This window comes from Lutra lutra, chromosome 7, assembly GCF_902655055.1.
Source record: "Lutra lutra chromosome 7, mLutLut1.2, whole genome shotgun sequence".
Taxonomy (NCBI): domain Eukaryota; kingdom Metazoa; phylum Chordata; class Mammalia; order Carnivora; family Mustelidae; genus Lutra; species Lutra lutra.
Genome location: NC_062284.1, coordinates 21,443,587 through 21,466,967, shown reverse-complemented (window position 1 = coordinate 21,466,967; position 23,381 = coordinate 21,443,587). Strand labels below are relative to the sequence as shown.

The following is a 23,381-nucleotide window of genomic DNA, read 5'->3' as shown; positions in this document are numbered from 1 at the left end:
TTTATTTGGCCTCTATGTGAACTATATATAAGTGGAATCATGAAAAGGTTGAGTTCTGAATTCTTTCACTTACTATTAAGCCTGTGAGATTCATTCATATTATTAAGTGTAATTATAGTTGATTCTATCACTATTTGGTTTTGCAGTGGATGCATATACTACAAATTATTTATCCATTATATTGTTAATGGACTTTTGGTTTCTTAGACCAGGCTGCCATAACAAAATACCCGAAACTAGGTGGCTTTAAAAAACAGAAGTTTGGGGCACCTGGGTGGCTCAGTGGGTTAAGCCTCTGCCTTCAGCTCAGGTCATGATCTCAGGGTCCTGGGATTGAGCCCTGCATTGGGTTCTTTGCTCAGCAGGGGGCAGGCCCCCTGCCCCTCTGCCTGCCTCTCTGCCTAGTTGTGATCTCTCTCCCTCTCTTTCTCCCTGTCAAATAAATAAATAATTAAAAAATAAAAAACAAATTTATTTTCTCAAAATTCTAGAGGTCTCAGATCAAACCGCCAGCCAATTCAGTTTTCAGGGGGGACTCTCTGGCTTGTACACAGCTGCCTTCTGGCTGTGTCCTGATGTGACTTTTCCTCAATACATACATGCAGAGACAGAGAGAACAAGCTCTCTGGTGTCTCTTATAAATATGTTAATCCTTTCAGAACAGGGCCACAAACATATGACTTCATTTAACCTTCATTACTTTCTCAGAGGCCCCATCTCCAAATACTACTAAGGATTAAGGTTTCAACATAAGAATTTGGGGGGAGATGCAAACAGTGGCTGTCTTCAGTATCTTATTATAAACAGTACTGCTATGAACATTCTTACACAATTTTTTTTGGTGAACACATGTATATATTTCTTCAGATATGTACCTAGGAGTGGTATTGTTGGGTCATGGGATTTTACACGTGTTTGGCTTTAAAACAGTTTTCAGTGGATATACTAATTTACTCTTCTATCTAGAGTTCTGGTTGCTCCACATTATTTGTCTTCTCCTTTAGTCATTGATGTTAATGCTCATTAGTTTTGAATGTCTACAGGATCTGTGATGATGCCTCCTTTTTCATTTCAAAGGTTGAAACTTAACTTCCTTTTATTTTCATTAATAATGTTGTTAGAAATTTCCAAATTGTACTAATCTATTCAAAGACTCTTTTTGGCCTCTATTGGCTTTTTTACTGTACATTTATTTCCTTTTTCATCTCTGCTATTTATTTTTTTCTTTCATCTTCTTCCTTTGGGTTTGATATGCTACCCTTTCTTCTGGCTTCATGAGATGGAAGCTTATGCCATTACATTTTCTTTGGCAGTGTGCTATATAATTTTACACATCTCTAAAGCCATAGTGTTTCTCTATGCAGTGTTTTAGCTGGATATTACAATTTTTGATAGGCTATTCTTTATCATTCAATTTAAAACATTTTCTAATTTCTCTTGCAATTTTTTCTTTGATTCATATATTATTTAGAAGTATATTGCTTAAATATGGGATTGTTTTAGTGGGTTTTTTTTTCCAACCTTACTTCTTCTATAGTCAAAGTGAATTATTTCAGACATAGTGAAGTATTTCAGACATTTAGACTTTGTTGAGACTTGCTTTATGAACCAGCATATGATGAAGTTTAGAAAATAATCTCTATGTACTTGAAAAAAATTTGAATTCTGCCCTTCTCAGATATAGTGTTTTATATGTGTTAATTTTTTAAAGATTTTTATTTATTTATTTACTTGAGACAGAGAGAGCGACAGAGTAAGAGAGTAGGAGCAGGGGGAAAAGAGCAAAGGGAGAGGGAGCATGGAGCAGACTTCATGCTAAGCACTGAGCTTGAGGACCCTGAGGTCATGACCTGAGCTGAAACCAAGAATTAGATGCTTAACCAACTGAGCGGCCCAGGCACCCCTTATATGTGTTAATTATATCAAATTTGTTTATTTTTGTTGTTCAGATCTTCTCTATCTTTAACTGAGCTTTTGTCCACTTTTTCTACCAGCTACTAAAGGAGGTGTATTAAAGATTCCCCTGTGATTATGGGTTTCTCTATGTCTCCTTCAATTTTATCAACTTTTGTTTTATATACATTGAAGCTATGTTATTAGGTACATACAGATTTAGACTTGTTATTCCATGCTAGTATGATAGGGTTTTAGTTTTATTTTAATGTGCAGGTCAGATAGCAAAGAATTGTCTACTTTGGTTGGTCTGAAAATGCCATTATTTCCCATTCATATCTGGGGGATATTTCTAGGCTTTGCCAGTCATGTAAGGTCTCTATCACATATTTATTCTCTCTCGCCTCATCTACCCACACATACTCTTCCCTCCTTCCCTCCCTCCCTCTGTCATACACACACACACACACACACACACACACACACACACACACACACACCTTCAAAATACGTAAAAATCATTCTTCATTTTTAGGACATACAAAAATAAACCGCTGGCCAGACTTGACCTACAGACTAAAGTTTACTGACTCCTGATCTATGTTACTGTCTTCTACTTTGGGTTTATTTACTGTTTCTTTCCTTACTTCTTGAGATGAATGCTTAAGTCATTAATTCTTAATCTTTCTTCTTTTCTCTTATAAGCATTTATGGTTATTAATTTTCCTCAGATTACTATTTTAGCCACATTCCATGAGTTTTGAAATGTAGCAATTATTGTTACAGTACAGTTCAAAAACTATCTTATTTTGATTTTGATTTATTCTTTGACCCATAACTTACTGGAGGTGTTTTTTGATTTCTAAATATATGGGGAGTACATTAAATATTTCTAGTTACTTTTGTATTATTGATTTCTACTTTGATTGCTTTTTAGTCAGAAACCATGATCTATATGACTTGAAATTTGTTGAAACTTTGTTGAGACTTTTTGCTTTATGGAACAGAATATGATCTTTCCATCTTTTTAATGTTCCATGTCTGCTTGAAAATAACATAGTCTTCTATTGTGAGCTGCACTGTTTTATATACATGCATTTGGTCATTTATTATGTTTTTCAAGTCTATATATTTATTTTTTACTGGATCTCTTAATTACTGAGAGATACATGAGATTTTCCTATTGTGATTATGCATTTATTCATATCTCTTCTTATTGTTATGGATTTTTAAATCGAGTAAAGTCTGTGTTATTAGATACAGCAACAAAAGTTATGCCTTCTTCATGAACAGAGATGCTAAACATTATGAAGGGAGCTTATTTAAATCTAGTAATGTTTTCTTGCCTTTTAGTTTGTTTTATCTGTTACCCTAAATTTCTTTAAGTTAAAATTGACCTGCTGCACTATTTGCCATACTTTTACTTTTAGTACTTTTTTATTCCCATGTTTTAGATGTATCTTTTATAAATAGCATGTAGTCGATTCTTTTTTTTTATTTTTTATCCGACAGAGATCACAAGTAGGCAGAGAGGCAGACAGAGAGAGAGGAGGAAGCAGGCTCCCCGCCGAGCAGAGAGCCCGATGCAGGGCTCGATCCAAGGACCCCGGGATCATGACCCGGGCCGAAGGCAGAGGCTTTAACCCACTGAGCCACCCAGGCGCCCCGCATGTAGTCGATTCTTAAAATCACTTTAACAACTTTTGTCTTTAACCTGTACATTTATTTTTAATGTAACCACTCTTTGTCCCTGTTCTATGTGAGGTTGTTTCCTCCTCTTATAAGCCTTCTTTTTGTTGCATGGAATATTTTTTAATCATTTCATTCTTTTCCTTTTTTATATTGAGAGGTTACCCTAATTCATATAACATACATACGAATCACATCTCACATTCATCAGCATCTTTTTTTTTTTTTGAAATTTTAAAAACCATTTGCAATAACATCCAAAAGAACCAAATGCCAGGTATAAATCTAACCACACATGAATAGGATCTAAATCTAGAAAACTTGATAGTACCAAAGATCCATCAACATCTTAACCTATACCCAGACAAAACAGGGATCTTAGACTAGCTTAATTTTATTCATAGCCCCCTTTCCCTGATTTATAAGTTATTATCATTTATTTTAATTCTATACTTTTAATCTCATCAGGCATTATTTTATACAGTGTTCATTTAGACTTACCCATATATTTACGATTTTTGTTTCTCTTCATTTCTTCTTGTGTATTAGCTCTTCCTTCTGTTTGAAGTTCATCCTTTGGAATTTCCTTAGGTGACTGTCTGCTGGTTTTACTTTCTCCACTTTTATGAGTTGTAAAATGTTTTTGTTTTGCCCCCATTTTTGAAAAACATTTTTGCTGCACAGAAGTTGCCAGTTATTTTCATGCAGCACATTGAAGGTGTTATTGCATTGGTTTGTTTTCCATTGTTTCTTTTGAAACATCAGCTGTCAGTCTGCTACTCTTTTGAAGATAACTTCTATTCTACTTTAAGATATTTTCTCTGTCTTATATTCTGCAGTTTCACTAGGATATGTCAAGGAATGAACTGATCTCATTTTTCTTGCTTGGGATGTCTTAAACTTATTAAATCTGTGAATTTATTTCTGTATATTTCTTCTGAAAAATTCCTCAGTCAGGTTCTCTTCAGTATGGCCTCTGGATTTCAGTTAGACAGTGTCAGAGATTTTCAGTCTATTCATGTCTCCTGGCCTATCTTTCACATTCTTTCTTTTCTCCCCACTTAGTTGCATTCTAGATAATTTATTCTGATTTATCTTCCCATATATATTTTTCCTCAACATTGTCTAATTCGACATAAAACTGATTGTTTTTTTTTTTTATTTCTCTTATCCCCTTTCACTTTTAAGTCCTATTTTTGTTTTCCAAATCTGTCTCTTATTCTTTGGAAATGTTTGTTTCATTCTTTTATTTCTTTTCAACATTTTAAGCATATCTGTAGTCTCTAGCTGACCGTTTTTAGCTTCAAGGCCATAGGTATCTATGATTTTGTTTCTATAAGCCTTACTCATGATGGGTGATTTCCTGTTGGACTTGTAATTTGGGGATGTGAGCAGGATATTATCTGTGGGAATCTGGTGGTCTGAGTTGAGGGTGTTCTCAATTATTTTGAGTGATATATTTGTTTGTTTCTTTGTTTATGCCAGACTCCCAAAGGAAATTACCATTTTATAACCAACCTTTATGTTAATCTCTTTGCTTAGGCATTACAAGTCACAAATCAGTTTTAGCTCAAATCTGAGCTAAGTCAAGAGTTACAACATGGCTGGAAGAAGTTGGTTTGGTTTGGTTTGGTTTGGTTTTTATTTTTCTGCTAAGCCCAGTCTAGAAGAGACACATTTCCCTCTCAGCTTCATTTGCCAAGGATAACATTATTTCTAATCCTTGCACTTAGGAGGTAGTTTCTGAGGGTCCTAACGTCATGTGGGCTGAGGGTTCCCTGGTTCCAGTTCCCCACATCAGACTCTCAAAGCCTTTTTTCAGATTCTTGTGAAGTGACAAAACAGGCAAAATGTCTCCACCTACAGGAGGCGCAGGGTTGGTGCATATTTCTAATTTCCTTAGGAATTTATTTTTGGTCACTGGGGATTTACCACACTTTATTTCAGAGTTATATACATTTCAAAGGAGTGTTGACAAGGAGGATTACTTTCTCTGATTCCTTTTTCTCTTTAAATCTGTCTCTCCCACTTGTCTCAGAGAGAGGAGCTTCTTTTCCAGTGACTGAGGACAAAGCCTTCAGCTCCCACTGTCCTTGCCATTCTACACACATGCACATAAGATCTTATTTCTAACCAATTAGAAATTTCCTAAGTATGGCAAAGAAATTTGGAATAATTAAATAGAGAATAACGAAGAAAAATAAAAATCATCAGGAAGTTGTAGGGATATAAGAAATAGCTCAGTGTTCCTGAAGAGTCATTTTATTCTGTCTTTTGGACTTGATACCTGTAAGGCCAGCTTGGTTCTTCCTCTTTTCTTGTATTCCTAATGTGATTCCTTTTCCTTTACACTTACTCATTTTTTTTTCATTAAGAAGCCTGTTTCTCCTAATACTACAAGCTAAAGAGTGAATGTTTGTAGGTACCGACTTGATTCAAAGGTATAATTTGCATTTCTGAGGACTTCTAAATGAAGCTTCTCAAACCATCTGCACTGAAGGACCACTTTTTTAAAACATTCAGTTCACTCTAAACCAATACTCCTGATGTGGTTTGAGGTGGGGTTCAGGAGCCAATGGCCAAGAAAGAATTCTTGAGATGTTTTGGGTGCAAAAAAGGGTGTTTTTATTATAGGAGGGAGACAGTATCTGTGGGCAGAACGAACCACCCTGGGGTTGTGAGAAGTAACTGATTATATAAGATTTTGGATCCTCTAGAGGGGAGGGTGATGTTAGGACTCCAGGAAATTTGAGTCTATAGCAGATTCTGGAGATTGTTTTTTTCTTGTAAATCATAAAGACAGTTGCAAACTGATGGCATTCAGGTCCCAGAGGACTGTGAGCTCTGTCGGTTAACCATTTGTTTTTCCCTTTGTTCTTGGGCGGGGGTGCTTTGCCTTCAGCTTGCCTTTTGCTGCTCACTTCTATAAATTCAATAAAAGTATTGCAGAAAAGCCCATTGCTATATAAGTTCTTCTCTTTTCCTGTGCCCCAGTTGACCTCACTGAGCATCACTGGGCAGTCTGAGTGGAAAGAGCTTCCCTTAGCCCTCTCCTCCAGGAGTGCGAAAGCAGCTATGCTTATCCTCAAAAGGGCCTCAGTATGCAAAGGTACTTTTCAATCCAAAGGGTGTGGTTCATTTATTCACTCATTAGTTTATGCATAAATACCTTCCTTGCTTTAACCCAGGGTTTTGGACCTGTTTTGACAAAAACACATATACGGTACTTTCTATATGCCAAGCCCTGTTTTAAGTGCTTCCCAAATAGGGAATAACATATTGTTCATAAAAATTCTACTAGATCAATACTATTACTATCCCCAATTTTCAGGAGGGGACTGAGACATTAGAGTGGCAAAGTAACTTGTCCAAGGTCCTACTGCTAAGAAGTAGTGGAATTGAGATTTGAGCTCAGAAAATCTAGTTCCAAGGTCCCTCTGCTTAAACACTCTGCTGGCTACCTCTCTGAGCCTCAACTCTCTCCTGCTCTGGCCTCAGATCTGCAAGAGTAGGTTTTCCAAAGCCTGCTTTATGGGTGAATAATTAATTATGTCCCCATTGTCAACGTGAAACAAATGGTCATTATTGCACATAGCTCTGAACCGACAAGGATGAGTAGGTCTTCTGTTTCTAACGATTAGCATGTCTGCCCTGAAAAGGATGGTGATTTATTAATGCTGTCTGCATGGATGCAAAAGGGAATCGACCTGAGACACATCAGAGAAATCGCCTGTAAGCTTCTGGGCTCGGTGCCTCTGAAAATTTTGAAAATTATAACCAAACTCTAAAAATTCCAACTCGTCTATTGAGGAATAATCCGATGGAACTGCACCACTTAGATTCCCCCAAAGTGTGTTTAACCGAATTCAACTCAATTTTTTTTTAAACTAAATCAAGACAAACGAGTTAATTTACATAGATACTGTCTTTGGCACCAGATTAGAGCATCCTCATTTACAAGGGTAAAACTGAAACAAATCCACAGGGCATTCTTTTTATTTTGAAGATTTTTAAACCTACAGAAAATATTCCTTGCAACAAGAGTCACCAATGTTCAGAGTTAGATCACATTTACTTTATCTCTTATTTTAAGTAAACATAACTTTTTTTCTGAACCATTTGAATGTGTATTGCAAGTGTGTATCTGAAAATTATCCTATGAAACCATTGCCACTTCTAACAAAAATAACATTTACTTAATATGCTAACTAATATAGGGCCCATATTCACGTTTTCCCAATTAGCCCCCAATTTTTTTCATTTCAAAACCCAAAGTTTCTCATTTGGTTATATCGCGCCTTTTTTTGCCTCTTTTAAACAACATTCCCCCTATCTTTTCTTTTGCTTTTCATGATAATTTTTTTCAAGGGTCCCAGCCTATCATCTCATATCCAATTCTTAAATGACCCAATGGGATTCATTCACCACTACCTCTCCCTAGGGGCCTTATGACTCTGGCTTATTCCCCCTGTTCCTGGAAGAGTGGCTGGAACAAGGGGAGGTCCGAGCAGTGAACTGTCTGGTCTGTGTGCTCTATGGGGAAAGAAAGGGGATGAGCCTGTTCTGCCTGAACACTGGCAATGCCTATGAGTGATGCTGGGTGGGGGAAGACGGAAGCATGGGGGGATGAAACAAAGGGAGAGGGAGGAAGGAATATGAAAAAGAAGGAAATAAAATGGTTTTGATGTGTAAACCAGAAGCAGAGGAAGAAGCCTCATGCAGGACACACATTTTTCAACCTTGAATTTACCTGTTTTTATGGTCTATAACGCAGAGGTCACCAAATTCATGTTGTGGTACTGCTAACGAGGGAGGAATCAGAATGAAAACTGGGGAAATGACCTTAACTCGGTCTTTAGATTTTTCTTCTTTTACGTCAGAAGGAACAAGCTGAAGCAAATATGACAGGGTTGGCAGGGGTCTGGTTCTGTGTGGTGGGTGTACTGCCCTCAGCACTTTTCAAAAATTTTCACAGTAAAAATAGAATGAGAGAAACAAGTGAGAGCAGAAAAGGGAGAACGAACAACCCTTGTTTCTCTAAGGAAGCACAGTAGAAAGACAGGGTCTATGACTTCAGCTCTACTACTTTGGAAAGACTATATTTTTTGAAATCATACCAGCTCACAGAAGTTAAAACCGTCTTGCCAACAAACTCAACCAAATCCAACTTAATTAGAACAGCTTTGCTCGGGATGGGATTTTGGCCTCCATTGCCCTCCCTGAACAATGGCGCCTTTAAGATTCAGGCACCATGGCTTGTTCCTTGACTCTCTGAGCCTGTTTCCTTGTCTGTAAATCGGGACTGTGCACCCCCCACACAGGACTGGGGGATTCATGGTTAGCCCTGCAGTGAGCAGGAGACACTAACCTAACCAGCAGGACCATCAACTGTGAAGTCAATGTGAAGAAAGGGAAGTCTGGGGACAGGGATGCTCATGGCAGGACTGAAAGCTCCCCCTGTCTTCAAGGACCCAGTACGCACAGCAGGTCAGTGCTGCCTCCCTTCAGGGTGCCATATGGCTAGAGATGCATCTGGGGACACGTCCCCACATATCATCTAGGGAAACAAGGGAGAGATCCTGTCTATGTCCCTTCTGAAGGATGAACAACACTTTCCTAGTAGCTGCCCCATGGGCCAAGGGGCTGTATATGGCCACACCAACACTGGTCCCTGGCAAGGAGCATGGAATGCAGGGAAGGAATCTTGTCACAACAGGGTTCTGGGAGCAAGGATGGGAGGGGAAAGCTATTAGATGGGCAAACCACAGAGTCTGCGCATTAATGCAGATCACCTCCTCATTAGCATATTCCCGCCTCTGACCTTCCCCTGTTTCTCCACTAATATGGCACCCCCTGGCTCTTGGGAGGGGCCACTACCAGCTTGGAACAGCTTTGGAGAATGAATGGGGTCATCCCACTTTAACATTAAATGAGTTGGACTTTCAGGTGTTAAAGTCTGTTACGCTGTGTAAGCAAGAATTGTAGTTTTCTTCTATTTTGTGGCAACCCAGTTTTAATATCTCCCAGCCTGGAGGTTTTTTTAAAGGTCTTGGAAAAAGTCAGGTGAGACGGGTTGCTATTTCATAACCTAGGAAAAAAAAAAGAAAGAAGTTACCCAGTGATGGCATGTTATTTCCAGTTATGTCTCTGACCAGTGATCCAGTGGCACAGTCAATTAAGGCCCTTGCTTGCCTTTCTCATTTAGCTTTAATAAGGTGACTCGCAAATGGTCAGAATACTCCAATTTGTTAGCATAAGCATTAGCATCATCAATAATAGAGGCTCATCCATTTAATTTTGCAGTGTTAATTTCAATCCATGTTTTCACTTAGAATTAAGGGTACAATTATTTTGTATTAATAAGATCAGTTATCATTAAAATGCAGTTACTGAATCTTCACCAAAAAGCACTGTAGAGCAGATCGGTATCCCGTTCAAACACATTACTGACACGGTTTATTATTTAAGTTTTGCTATTGAGGTAATCCCTTAGGCAGTAATTCTCTAAATCTGAACTAAATGTACCTTTGAGGGCCTTAACTTCCAGCATTATTGTAGTTCTTGTCCTTCATATTTCGTTACTGATTACTGAAAGCAGTAACACCCTTTGTTAAAATTCATTCTTAATAACGACAGGTGGTTTGTTGGAATGTAAATAATGCAACACCCCTCTGACTATTCGAATCTTATTAGTACAATTCTCTCTCTTTAAAAAAATTTTTTCAATTAAATGTTTTCACAACTTCTTGGAAATATCAATTATAAACATTCTCATTTGACTGAAATTCCACAAAGAGTTAAAGGCCCCAAGAGGTGGCTATTCTACTCTATTCCCCCAAAGTAAAAATCTATGCCACAGAGACCATGCAGTGGCATGATATATTCAAAGCACTGAAAGGAAAATACCCACAACCAAGAATACACTACCCAGCAAGATTATCATTCAGATAAACTTTGTATTTTGTGAGGCTTTGGAAAAACTCTGTTTTGTGTCAAGGACTGTGAGATGTCCAAAATTTTACTCTGCTTCAAAGCTAATAAACTTGTCTTCTGTGGCTTCATGGATGCTGGCAGAAAACTTGGGCCTTCTGGGTCACAAGAGAAGGATGCTGCTACATTTGACACATGTCCAGCATTTGGGAGATCCCACAGGAGCATTTTCCTTCTTGTAGAAGCCTACAGGGTGATCCTGAGAAATAAAACATGATCAATGTACCACCTTCCTGGTATGTTCTGCAGTATGGGATGTTCCTTCCCCACATGCTGGAGTTGTTGCTTCTCCTTATCCCTCACAAAATTGTCAAATGCCATCACAGTGCCTGTAACTTTCCCTTTGTTTGCAATCACTTCCTAATCACAACTTGAGCTCTCATCCACAAAGGTCAGCCATAAGAGGGACAAAAGCATTTCTATAAAACTGAATCATAATTAGGTCTGAATCCCCTAGGTTCCCTTTTGTTTAAACTGTCACGCATAGGGTGTGCCAAACAGGCCAGCCTGGGGATGCCATTACAGACAAGAAAGAAGCAACATGGCCAGAAATGGCCAGGGAGGAATTGAATTTTCAAAGCGGTTCTATATAACCCCGGTCCTGTTCATCTTGCTCATTCCCTAGGAAGCAATTGAGAGGGCATGGTCCCTTTTGGGGACAGGCATATTCAATGAGCAAGTTTTCTTAAGGTACTGTTATGGACTGAATATTAATGTCTCCCCAAATCCATATGTGGGAACTCTGATCCCTAGGGTGATGGTAATTGGTGGTAGGGCCTTTGCAAAGTAATTAAATTTAGATAAAGTCATGAGGATGGAGCCCCCATGATGGAATTAGTGTCCTTATAAGAGGAGGAAGAGAACAGAGCTCACTGTCCACCATTTGAGGACACAGCAAGAAGGAAGCCACCTGCAAACCTAGAAGAGGGTTCCTACCAAGAACCAAATCAGCCACCATTTCAATCTGGGACTTCCAGACTCCACAATTATGAGAAATAAATGTGTTGTTTAAGTTACCCAGTTTGTGGTATATTGTTATAGCAATCCAAGCTGACTACTTTTCTTAGTTATCTCATTGATTTCTAGCTTATTTTTAGTATGGCCAGAACACATAGTGTGAATGATTTCAAATCCTTTGAAATTTGTTGACACATTTTAATGGCCCGTTGTGTGGTCAATTTTGGAAAATATTTCATGTGACTTGGAAAGAATATGTACTTATTTTGCAGTGGGTGAGGTTTACCTATAGGTCAAGTTCACATAATTCAAGTTATTGAATTATGTTCATCTAATCTCCACCGAAGTTTTTGTTTGTTGATTCTATTATTTATCAAGAGAGTTTGGTTGAAAATCTCTGGTTTTGATTTGGTGTTTGTCTACTTCTCTTTGGAGTCTCTCAATATTTGCTTTGTATGTTTTTTAGGCTAAGTCTTAAGTATATATACCATAAGTATTGTTACATTTTCCATTTGACTTTACTGTGTTATCATTATGAAATATTCCTCTTTATCCTGTTCACCTTCATCTGACATCAGTAGAACTTTACCAACTTTATTTTTGCTGAGTTTTTGAGTGGTATATCTTTCTCTACCTAGTTACTGTTAAATTTCTGTGTCATTATACTTATGATGTCTGCTGTCAGCAGCATATGCTGGTATTTTTAAGCAAGGCTAACAATCTGTCTTTTAATTGGAGTATTTAGTTCATTTACATTTCATATAAATACAGGTATATTTTGGTTTAAATGTGTTCTTTTGCAGTTTGTTTTTTGTGTGTTATTGTGTCTCTTTTTTTCCTCTTTTATTCATTTGCATTATTTAAGAATATTTATTACTCTGGTTTCTCTCTACTAGCTTGTCAGTTGTACATTCTTTAATTAAAATGTACCTTCCAGCTATTAGAATTTACCGTAAGTTAGCACTTGTACCACTGCCTGGTCAATGTAAGGATGTTGGGATTTATGTCATTTAGTATATATTTCCGTGTCTTGTGTTATTGCTGTCCTGTGTTTTAATTCTATGTATACTTGAATCCTCAAAAAGTCATTTTTAATATTGCTTCAAACAGCCAATAGTTATTTACATTTGCCAACATACTTGCCCTTGCCAGCCCCTTTATTCCTTCTGTGTGCCCTAAAATATTCTTTACTGAATCCTTTTAGGATTCTTTACTGCAGGTCTGATGGATTCACCACCCTTTCTGTTCACGGGAGGTCTGGAATTCTACATTGGTAATAACTACCAGATAAGGGTGAAAGCACGGGTTCTCCACTCTGCCTCTGTTGACACCTGTGGAGGAATGGGCTTCTTGGTACTGCTAGGAAGGAGCATGGGACCTTATTACCACCAGATGGGTGAGAAAGGCCAGGCTCCCCATCTGTTCTAAGTTGGTAGGGGCTGAAGTCCGTGTTACCACCCAGCAAAAAGTGCTGGCTATGTGCTCAGCCTTCTCTGACACCATCTGGCATTGGGCGAGCAGGTGGTGAGTGACTCATTACTGCCTGGTAATGGTTGGAAGTTTTGGCTCCCTACTTGGCCTCTGCCAGCCAGGATGCTAACAGGCTACAATTTCTTCTGTATCATTTTGCTAAAATAGAGTGCTTATTGTCTATCTTCCTAAGCTGCCACTTTCCTGATATCTTGTCTAGAGAGAGCATGATTCCTTTGTCTACCCCCTTTGGCATCTGCAGGTTGCCAACTTCTGCAGTACCTGGTCTAGGATTTAGGGACAAAAAAGAAATTTCAGAGAACCTACCACCATGTTGTTTCTCAGATCCCAAGTTTCCTAGTCCGTCTGCCTATTCTCACCACTTTTCAGTCTTACTGTGTTATTTTATACATGATGACCAGTATATTTAGTTGTACTTAGTAAAAAGAATAGGGGTAAGTCTACTCCATCTTCCTGGAAGCAGAAGTCTCAAGATGTGTTAATGAGATTTAATAGGAATATACCTAAGTAGCAATAATGATTTTGATGTGTTAAATTAAACATAAACTATACTTTTGGAGGTATGTATGCATCAAAAAAGGATGGTGCAAAAGAAAAAAACCACTTTCAGAAGAGGAAACTGTGTTCAAGGAGACTGCACAAAGAGAAACTTTACTTTTTATATAAGGTGTTCCCAGATTCAAGGAGAAAAGGCTTCATCCTTGGGTTTCTCAATCCTCTTGCTAATTAATGGGAGGGTTTGGTCATTTCTTATCTTAGAAGGGAAAAAAATCTGTATTTTATTTAAAAGTAGCCGTAATGCTCTACCTTCCCACTGAAGTTCTCTAGAACCTCTCAAAAATCATCTGCTGATATTTATGCTTACTTAGCAAACACATACAATGGTCTCCTCTGGGAATCTCTTCTAAAGTGAGTTTCTGTTCCAGGTCGCCTGAACTGGTGGTCCACTGTGTGCACGAGCTGTAAACGGCTTCTTCCTTTGGCCACTACAGGAGACGGGAACTGCCTTTTACACGCCGCCTCTCTGGGTAAGCTCCACTACAGAGAGAGAGGGCAGCAGTGCCCCAGGCCTGTTCTGCTCATTGTTAAAGGATAGACATCTGCTAAGTAGAGCCATGAACATCGCTCATCTGGAAGATTCCCCAGGGGTGGTAGCCACCAGTCTAGCCCTTCTTGTCAAGCAGCTGGCAGGCTTGGTGGGGACACAGAGCACACATGAGAAAAGACCTGATATAATAGAAGGGGCCTAATCATGAGCTGCAGGAATGGGAATTAGAGATCGTGATGTAGAGGACTTCCTGGAGGAGGTGGGATTTTATTGAGATCTGAAGGACTTGAAAGATTTTTAGAGAAGACATTCCAGGTAGGGAGACTTCATGGAAAAGCATGAGGGTAGCTATTAACAGGATGTTTGGAAGCAGGGCTGAGCTTAGTTGGCCTTGAGCAGGAAGTTTGGGGAGCAACATTTTAGGTTAGATGGTTTTGGGCCACTGCGTCGATAGCAGTCCGTGCACTTGGACTGACAGAAAGGCATGGTTTGGGTAAATCATAGGGGAATCACTTGGGTACTAACAAAAAGACATAGGTTGGATAGAATTTTAGGAGGAAAAATGCTTGATTCCACACTGAGAGCATAGTGAGATCAGAATTTCACTGGAAGAATAGGCAGAAGATAGTAAGCCAAAACATTAGAAGTGGCCATTGCTGGGTGGTGGGATTGTTGATTTTTATTGTTGGTCCAGGGGAATCACCTGGGAACTGACAAAAAGACAGGTGAATCAGCATAGTCAGAATATACAGCCGAGAAGTCAGCAACCTTCTGAGAAGATGTGAGCTTTTGCAGAAAGCCATACCACCAGGTGCACAAGCATTGGTAGCACTATTTGTATAACTGAGGGGTCATGGTAGACTTCCCAGAAGCTTAATTACTCCTTCTAGGTCCATCCTTATATACACAGATGCAAATCGGTTTTGACATGTAGGATTGGACCCCCAGCTGTCCTCATGAGTCCTACAGTAAAGGGTCTCTCTCCACCAATGAGACCCTAAAATGATAATATTCTTAGTTGAGTTTGACCAAGGATATTCTTGTTGGTCAAACTCACCTCCCCAGGTAAACATGGTCAATGCTCTTACCCAGAGCAAGGGCCCAACCCCAAACCTCTCTTCGACCCTATAGTGAGGCCTCTTCAACAAGAGGTGGGTAGAGGTGAGACTAAAGCCCACAGAGGGAAATGCATGGGGTTTGGGAAGGGACCTGAGAGCCTCAACGGAGAATGGAGCCCCAGAGCAAGGGGAGCATTCCACATTCCACAGGTTTGGCAGTGGGTGGTGGGGAACACAAGGGCTCCCACCTACCTGCTTCCTTTCCATTTCACATGAACACGTTTCTGTTTGTTGATATTGCAAAAGTATTTCACATTCATCATGGTAAGAAAATAAAAATCAATAATCCCACCACCCAGCAATGATCACTTTTAATGTGTTGGCATATTATCTTTTGTCAATTCTTCCAGTGAAATTATGATCTCATTATGTTCACTGTGTGGAATCCAGCATTTTCCCCTTAAAGTTCTATTGTGAACTTCCCATGCTATTATTCTTCAAAAATATGTTTTTGGTATTTGTGTCATATTTTATCATAACGTATCAACTATTCCCCTGTTGTGGAATATTTTCACCTTGCGTGTAAAATCTGGAAAGAACATAAGAACATCAGAGAAGTCTCTCATCTGTGTCACACAACAACTTCCTTACAAAGGGAAATGCCTCTGTCCCTCAGAAACTGCATTGCTCACTGCTACAGGTGGGCAAAGCCACAGATAGGGTCTCATGCCACTGTGATCTGGTCTGAGGGCAAGCATTTTCCCAGTGAGCACAGTGGGGCTCCAGTCTGCCTAAGAAGAGAAAGTGTCCCATGGACCAGCCTTGCTCCAGCAAGGCCATGGCGGAGTCTGGAGCTCATCGCCAATTGGTTCTTTTCTCCTGGTACTTTGTTTTCCTTTCATGGGGTTTAGCTGTTTGACCTGACTGATCAAAGGAGCCATGCAACACTGACCAGCAATGCTTATTGAACCTGCTGACCAGGCCTGACATTGACCTAGGGTTGTGGGAGACACACACAGAAATGACAGAAATCCTTTCTGAGCCAGGCTTGTAAGCTTATGGGGCAGGGTCCCTGCAAGAGAGACCCAAACAAGGAGCCATGGGAACGGAGGCTGGACTTGCCGTGCCTGGGAGAGTCCCAAGAGGCCCCTGCAGGTGGGGCTGAGGGATGAGTAGGATCAGCTCGGCCTGTTTATAAAAGAAGCAGGAATGGCCACTTCCTTTCTCTATGTTGTAAAAAAAGGACAAAAGCCTCAGTTGACGGAAAACCCACAGCAGCCCGTGGTTGTTGCACATCTTTGCCCAAAAGGAGGCGTGGCCAGACTGAGTCTTTAAAGAGTAGGTCAGTGCAGGTCACTCCTCTTTTAAAAGCTCTCCTGGATCATTTAAAAGTCCCATCTTTCTGCTCTCCTCCTTGTCCCCTTGATCCCACCTCCAGGCGCCTTTCCCGTTTGCTCTTTCCTAAGTATGACTCATAGACGCCCCTTGGGGCTGGCCCCGGCCTTGCCCTCTGCCTGGGATGGCAACTCAGCTCCCTCCTTCACCCACTAGACCCTGATGTCTCCTTTCTTGCCTGACCAGTACCAGCCAGCCTGCAGCCAGCAGCCTGATGGCTGCTGTGGGTATTCCTAAAACCGAGAATGGTGCCTCACCCCATTATGAAATAAGTTTGGAATTAATTAAGTGGAATTAATGCCATTTAATAAATGGATGGATGGATGGATGGATGGATGGATGGATGGATGGATGGGTGGGTGGATTTCGCCACTCATTACCCATAGCCAGAGCTGCACTTCTCATTACTGTTTCCTCCATTTGTTGGGTCTCTTGACCACATCTGATCTGCCCCGAGAATGTACTCAGAGATGGCTGGCTTTTCTTATAACCCCTCAACCCCCAAAACAGACTGGGTAGGGAGTAAGGGGGAAAAGACCTTCTCCCCTGAAAGCAGGTACTTTCTCTTGGGTCCAGATGTTTGCAGTGGTGCTCACTGATGCTCTGCTTCTCAGGAGGTCGAGATGGCTTAGGGCTGAGACATCCGATGTGGCAGACCTTAGATGAAACCAGGATCTGATTGCCATCCTGGCTTGAGGCCCTATGTGAGGACATGTCCCCAGTTTATCCACAAAGACCATCTTTCACTCAAAAACAAAAACCTGGACAGTGAACATTAGGACCCTCAAAGCAAACCTACTAGATTACCAGTAGCTTACCAAGGATCCCAGAGAGAGGCAGCAGGGGATCTCATGCACTGTTGGTTCTCTGAGAAAGGGACATGCTCCTTCATTCACCGACTCGCTTCAGTGGGAAATGGGGAAAGAGAGCAGAGGGGAACTGCTAGCTCACCGTGAGAAATGAAGAGCTGATGGATGACTCGTGTTTGTGTGTTCAGATGCAGCAGGCCAGGCCTGGTAAGTCGTGGCAGTCTGAGTGGCCTCCTGGCTTGTCCCCCTCCTCACGACCTGTCTCTCTCCTCTGCTCCTCACGGGCATCCCGCTGCAGGAATGTGGGGGTTTCACGACCGGGACCTGGTTTTGCGGAAAGCTCTCTACACCATGATGAGGACGGGGGCTGAAAGAGAAGCCCTAAAGCGCAGGTGGAGGTGGCAGCAGACGCAGCAGAACAAGGAGGTTGGTACCCGCTGGTGTGTCCAGAGCCTGAGACCCACACCAAGTGCAGCACGGGTGGAGTCCAGAGCTGTGAGGTCAGACAGCAATGGCTTCTGGGACTAGGAAAGCCTCCCTTGTTTAAAACAACTGAGGAGGCACCCATTACAGAAGCTGTCCCTGCATAAAAATGAAAACTAACCACCCTCAATGTCAGAAGGTGTCCTGACTTGATGACAAATTACAAGTCACTTAAGTCTGATCACTCCTGGCAGCTTGAAGGCCGGGGTAGCCACAAGGTGGTGGTTCCCCACAGCCTACAGCCCCCGCTCCTGTACATGTTCCCAATCCAAAGAGAATCCCAACCGTCCTGACAGTGAAGGACATTAGCACTTTGCTGTCCTAGAAGGATCTGCCTGCATTCTGATTGAAGTTGGCCTGTCATCCCTTTAAACTTTTCAGTGCTCAGCCCCAAATTTGGTGTGTGCACATTAATGTTTGGTCATTCTCACCCCTTGGGCTGGTCCACCCTTGCTGGGTGGACACCCCCCCCCACAGCATTGAAATTAGAGATTGGGGGTTCTGAAGAAATCTCACTGAGAGCAAACGGGGACACTCAGCAGCCACTAGCAGGTGTCCCCGGCCTGGGTGCTGATGGGGCTTGGACTGAGCCCGTGGGTCGGGGGTCCGGCAGGGCGGCCAGGCTCACCTCCTGCCCGCCCACCACCTCCTGAGCCGGCTTCCATTGTGCCAGTCAGGGCTGGTGTACACCGAGGAGGAATGGGAGCGGGAGTGGACGGAGCTGCTGAAATTGGCGTCCAGCGAGCCACGCACACACTTCAGCAAGAACGGTGGCACAGGCGGGGGGTAAGTGCGGCCCCTCCCTCTCCCCGGTGGTCACCTTAAGCTCCTGGCCGGCCAGCGTGGGAAGCGGTTCGAGGGAACGTGGCCCTCCCAAGCTGGAGGAAATACAGCGATTTCTGCCTTTGGACATTAGGTTCTCCTCAAGGACACAGGGCAGAGTTATGGGGCATGGCTGGACAGATAATTGGGGGAAGTATACATAGCTTTCAAATACATTTTGCAGGTAGAGGTGCAAGTGTTGTCACACGTGTTGTCCCTTCCCCATTGCCCGCAGCAGTGGGAAGGGGACTCACTGTACAGCCAGCCTCTGCAGGGGGCATGCAACCTGGTGGTTCCCGCACACTGCTGTTGAACACACGAGGCTCAGAAACCTCAAGCTGCCGGGTTTGGACTCTTTCCAACTAAGTATCTATTTAATTTCTGGCTTCAAGAAGTCAGAGCAGAAGGTCATTAAGTGAGTCCGGTGTCTCCCAGGTGAGCGGACGGATGCCATCCACATTCCTGGCAAAAAGGCTCTGCCTTTGTACACATGCAGGGAGTAGCTTGTTCTGCAGACACAGCTGAAGTGTCCCAGCCTGAGAATAGAGCGTGGCCAAACAAAGCAGCCACCAAACCTGCAGCCCCAGCGTTTCAAAGGCACATGTGTGCTTTGGTTCATACTTATGGAAGCTGAGAATCAAGTTGTAACACCTAGAAAAAGTCTCAGGCGGACACAAGAAAGCCTGGGCATTGACAGTGAGAAGATCCAAGAAAGGATCAGACGCCAGTAGACAGCTCGGGCTGGCAGTGTGTCCTGGCCCCACATCTCCACACCCAGGCCCTCAGGTGCCAGCAGCAGGGTGTGGGGCTTCCCAGGCCTGGCACAATATTGAGGACCTTCAAAGATGAGCTCTCTTGTATGGAAACCCATCAACACAATTCCCATAGGGTCATTTTGTCACTTTGTTTTCATAATGTCATGTGTCAGTGCTAAAGTCTGTCTTATTTAGGACTTTTGGGGACACATAATCTAAAGCCTCAGTCCATTCCTGAAAACTCCTCTCTCATGCTGAGTCACGCCTGAGCTGTGTCTGAAGAATTCTCTAGCATCCCTTTCATCATTGCCTCGCTGGCGCCTGCCAGAGGGCAGACACCCCATAAATGCGGGCGGATTGACTCTAGCCCAGTGTGTCTTCAGGGCTGAGGGGTGGGGAGTACAACGACAATAATAATAAGTGGCCATCACCACATACTATGTCCCCTGAGTTCCCCCATTCAGGAAACACTTGGCCCATGGTCACACAGTTGATCAGGCCTCAGCTTCTGCTCTTACTCCCTGGAACCCAAGAGGGCCCAGAGCTGAGTAAGGGCAGAAGGAGTGGGGCGTCTAGTGTTCATTCCCGTCTCCTTCCCACAGGACTCAGGTTTGCCCACTCAGTTGGGGCAGGAGCACTGCAAAGAGGTCTCCTTGGTGATGGGCAGCAGCTCTGCCATTCTCTGTTGTTCCCCTAAACTTTGGGATACTGGGGGAGAGACAGAGGGCACTGGACCAGCTACTCCCTCTCCCCAGCTCACAGGAAGAGTGCTCTGAGTTGCTGAGGGCTCCCAACCCAGCTGTAGCGATCGCACACCCCCAAAGCTCCTGCCTCCTCTCAGAACCCTTTCAACCTTCAATCTGGTCTCAGTTGTAAAGACAAAAAATGTGTCTAGTCAGAAGCAATGAGTGATATACAAAAGATGTTATTTTTTCCCACCAAGAGATTCCTTGGGTTTTTTGGTTTCTTGTTTCGTTTTGTTTGTTTTTGTTTTTTAGTCCCCTCCACTACAGGTTGGGCCAGAAGGTTTGAGGAGCAGATAAGCTTCACGTGAGCTACCAGCATCCTCCTCTCTCGGGGATGGTGTTGGGAAGGGGTGGACACCATTCAGTGTGGGTGGGGACTCTGACACTGGCAGGACCTTGGAAGCACCCCCCTTTTTTATCCATTGGTACAGACCGCAGCAAGGAAATGCTCTTCAGGATGGTATCCAAGCCCTGATGGCTAGTTTCTCCTGGATTTTTAAAGGTTCCAAGAGCTCAAATCCTGCCCCTGTGGCCCCTCCCATGACACAGCTCAGAGTTTTCTGTCTGCATGTCTGTAGCCCACAGGGCCATGTATGGGCTCTTGTTGGTCACCTGGATCCCACAGCAGCTGGTAAATCCCACAAGGAAACAAGGAGCTGCTAGAAACAAGGCTATGTTGGTTCTGACATGTTACTTTTATAAATATGTGTGTGCTATGCATGAGACACTGGGTCTCTCTCATCAGGTATTTTTACCTTTCCTTTCATTCTGAATTGCTTTCATACAGTCAGGCTAGCAGAGAGTACTAGTATGTTTCCTCCCTCTAGGAGAGGCTCCCCTGCCATGGGGGTCCCACCTTTCTTTGGGGTTCAGAAGTCCAAAAGAGAGACATTTTTCCAATGAGTCATTTGTACCTCTGCATTTTGCCTCTCTCTTCCCTAGGCAAAGGTAAGAGGTTTCCCTACTCACACTTTGCTGAGAGATGTGAGGCATCCCTGGGACTTGAGGGCCTTAGAGACTGGTACCGATACCTGCCTGGCTGAGGTTGGCCAGCTTCCAGGTCCTCAGAGCCATGGGGGGTTATGGGGATCTAGGGGCTATGCATGCTTCCCAACCACCAGCAGTGAACCCTGGGATGAGGCCTGAGATGGGCTGTCTTCAGGAGGACTCTTCCAACAAAATGGGTAAACCCTAGAAGCCAGGCCAGAAGAGTGGTCACAACCCACCAGCTTGGGTTGTCACCACCTCTATCCAGGGAACTGAGGGCAGAGACAGTCAGCTATGAGGAGACCTGAAGACCCAAAAAAGCACTTCCATAGAAATGGGGCTCAGCATTTGGATCTCCACCAAGCCCAGTGGGCACCCAAAAGAAGAGTCAAGAAGGACTTTGCCATCCTCCAGCATCTCCTTTCTCGCTTGTGCCAACCAACCCTGCAGGGAGCCAGAGATGGCAGCCAGACAGTGACGAGGCAGTGACATGAGAAACAGAGAAGTGGCTGGGGCCTGGGAGCCCATGGAACAGAAGAGAAGTGACACACATTTTCCAGATTTTATCCTGGGGATAGGAAATACTACCAGTAAACTCATTCTCTCTTGACTAGCTCTTTTCATGGACACTGGCCTGGGGTCATTTTTTTAAACCCATTCCTTTCCCAGAGCACTACAAGTTTAAGTATCTGAAGAGGCTGGAAGAGATGGAAGGGCAGATTCAAGGATGAGCTTGGCCCTCTTTCTTTCTTCTTCCTGCACAACTCACAGTGGCTGGTCCCAGGCTCAATTTCAGAACCCCGGCAAGAAACACTGGAGGTAGAGAGGCATGTCCTCTGCTCACCCAAAGAGAAGGTTGTAGACCAGGTTGGCATCCAGGCAGGGCAGGCTACCAGCCAGATAGCCACCATGGACAGGCTGCTTATGGCTGATGCCCCAGAGTACATGATCACAGAGTCGGCCACCCTGGAAGAGCCCAGGAAGGTGAGGTGGGTATGAGCTTCAGGTTGAACTTCAGATGCACAAGGAAGACAGAGGATGGCACCACAGACATGGACTTGGCAAGCACAGTGAAGAGCCACGACCCAGGCAGGGGCAGGTGCTTCTGAGCAGGGCGCAGCTGCAGGACGATTTCCCTCTGATGCGTGCAAATCAAAATGTAGCCATGTCTCCATGGGCAAAATAAGAGAAGTCAGATATTCTGTGCCTCTGCTGCTGCTGCTACTGCTCCAGAGACCTGCTGAGTTACCACATATGAAATGTATCTCTCCGGAAGGGCTGCTGCTGGAGTTTTTATAGCCCAGTCTAACCATCAACCATTGTTGCATCCTGTGGGTGCTTGGGCCCACATGGGGAGCCAGCAGGAAGACAAGGAGGAAACAAGGAAATAACTCTACCCTAAGTCTGGTTGTTCATCGTCTGCTTGCCCTGCAGCCCCACGCTATGCCCACTCTGGCAAAAGAGGGTATGCAATCAGAAGAACCTAATTCCTTGTTCCAAAAGTGATAAAAATCTCTGACAGCAAGTAGTTAGCAAGGGTCTCTGGGTACTTCATCTGGTTTCATGGCAACAGCGAAAGGGGAGCAAAGTAAAAGGGCCTTGCCTGGTGGACCCTGACCAGAAACCCAGACTTAAATGCACTGCGTTGTAGTCCCAAGCTGGTCATGTGATGTTGGGCATATCCCGCAAGCTCTTTGAGCCTCAGTTTTGCTCATCTGTAAAATGCACTTGGTAACAACCTCCCTGCCAGGCACTATCAGTTTTTGATGGTTGTATAGCAGACCACCCCAAAACTGAGTGGCTTAGAGCAGCATCCACCAGATTTGCTCATATTCTGGAAGTCCCTGGAATTGCCTGCTACCACTTGTGGAGCTGCAGTCATCTGGCAGTTGGTCTCAGTGGGGCTAGATAGTCCAAGATAGTCTCATATCATAGCTCAGAGGCTGAGAACTAGCTCTCCTTGGGCCTCTGTCCACATGGATTTTTATCTTTGAAGAGGTCCAGACTCCTTACAATACAGTCTCAGGTCAGGAAGAGATGGCAGCCCCTGATTTGCTGGGCCTTCTCAAGCCTCTGATTGCATCAGTTTACTAATGTCCCATTGGCCAAAGCAAGTCACACGGTCAAGCTGACCTCAGGGCACAGAGGTAGATTCCACCCTTGATGGACAGAGGGGCAAAGTCACATTGCAAAGGGACAAGTACACGGGAGTGGAAGGATCTATAGCCACCAAAGCAGTCTGCTACATACTCAGATAT

At 43.1% G+C, this 23,381-nt stretch overlaps 1 protein-coding gene across 1 annotated transcript in view; it reads left to right on the top strand.

Annotated features, from left to right (window-relative positions):
* The window catches only part of OTUD7A (OTU deubiquitinase 7A), a 358,018-nt gene that overhangs the window by 290,010 nt on the left and 44,627 nt on the right, over window positions 1-23,381 (top strand). Inside the window, exons 7-9 of the mRNA XM_047738332.1 lie at window positions 13,947-14,048; window positions 17,629-17,756; window positions 18,487-18,599. Of these exons, the coding sequence (XP_047594288.1) occupies window positions 13,947-14,048; window positions 17,629-17,756; window positions 18,487-18,599 (343 nt within the window). The remainder of the gene's footprint in view (window positions 1-13,946; window positions 14,049-17,628; window positions 17,757-18,486; window positions 18,600-23,381) is intronic.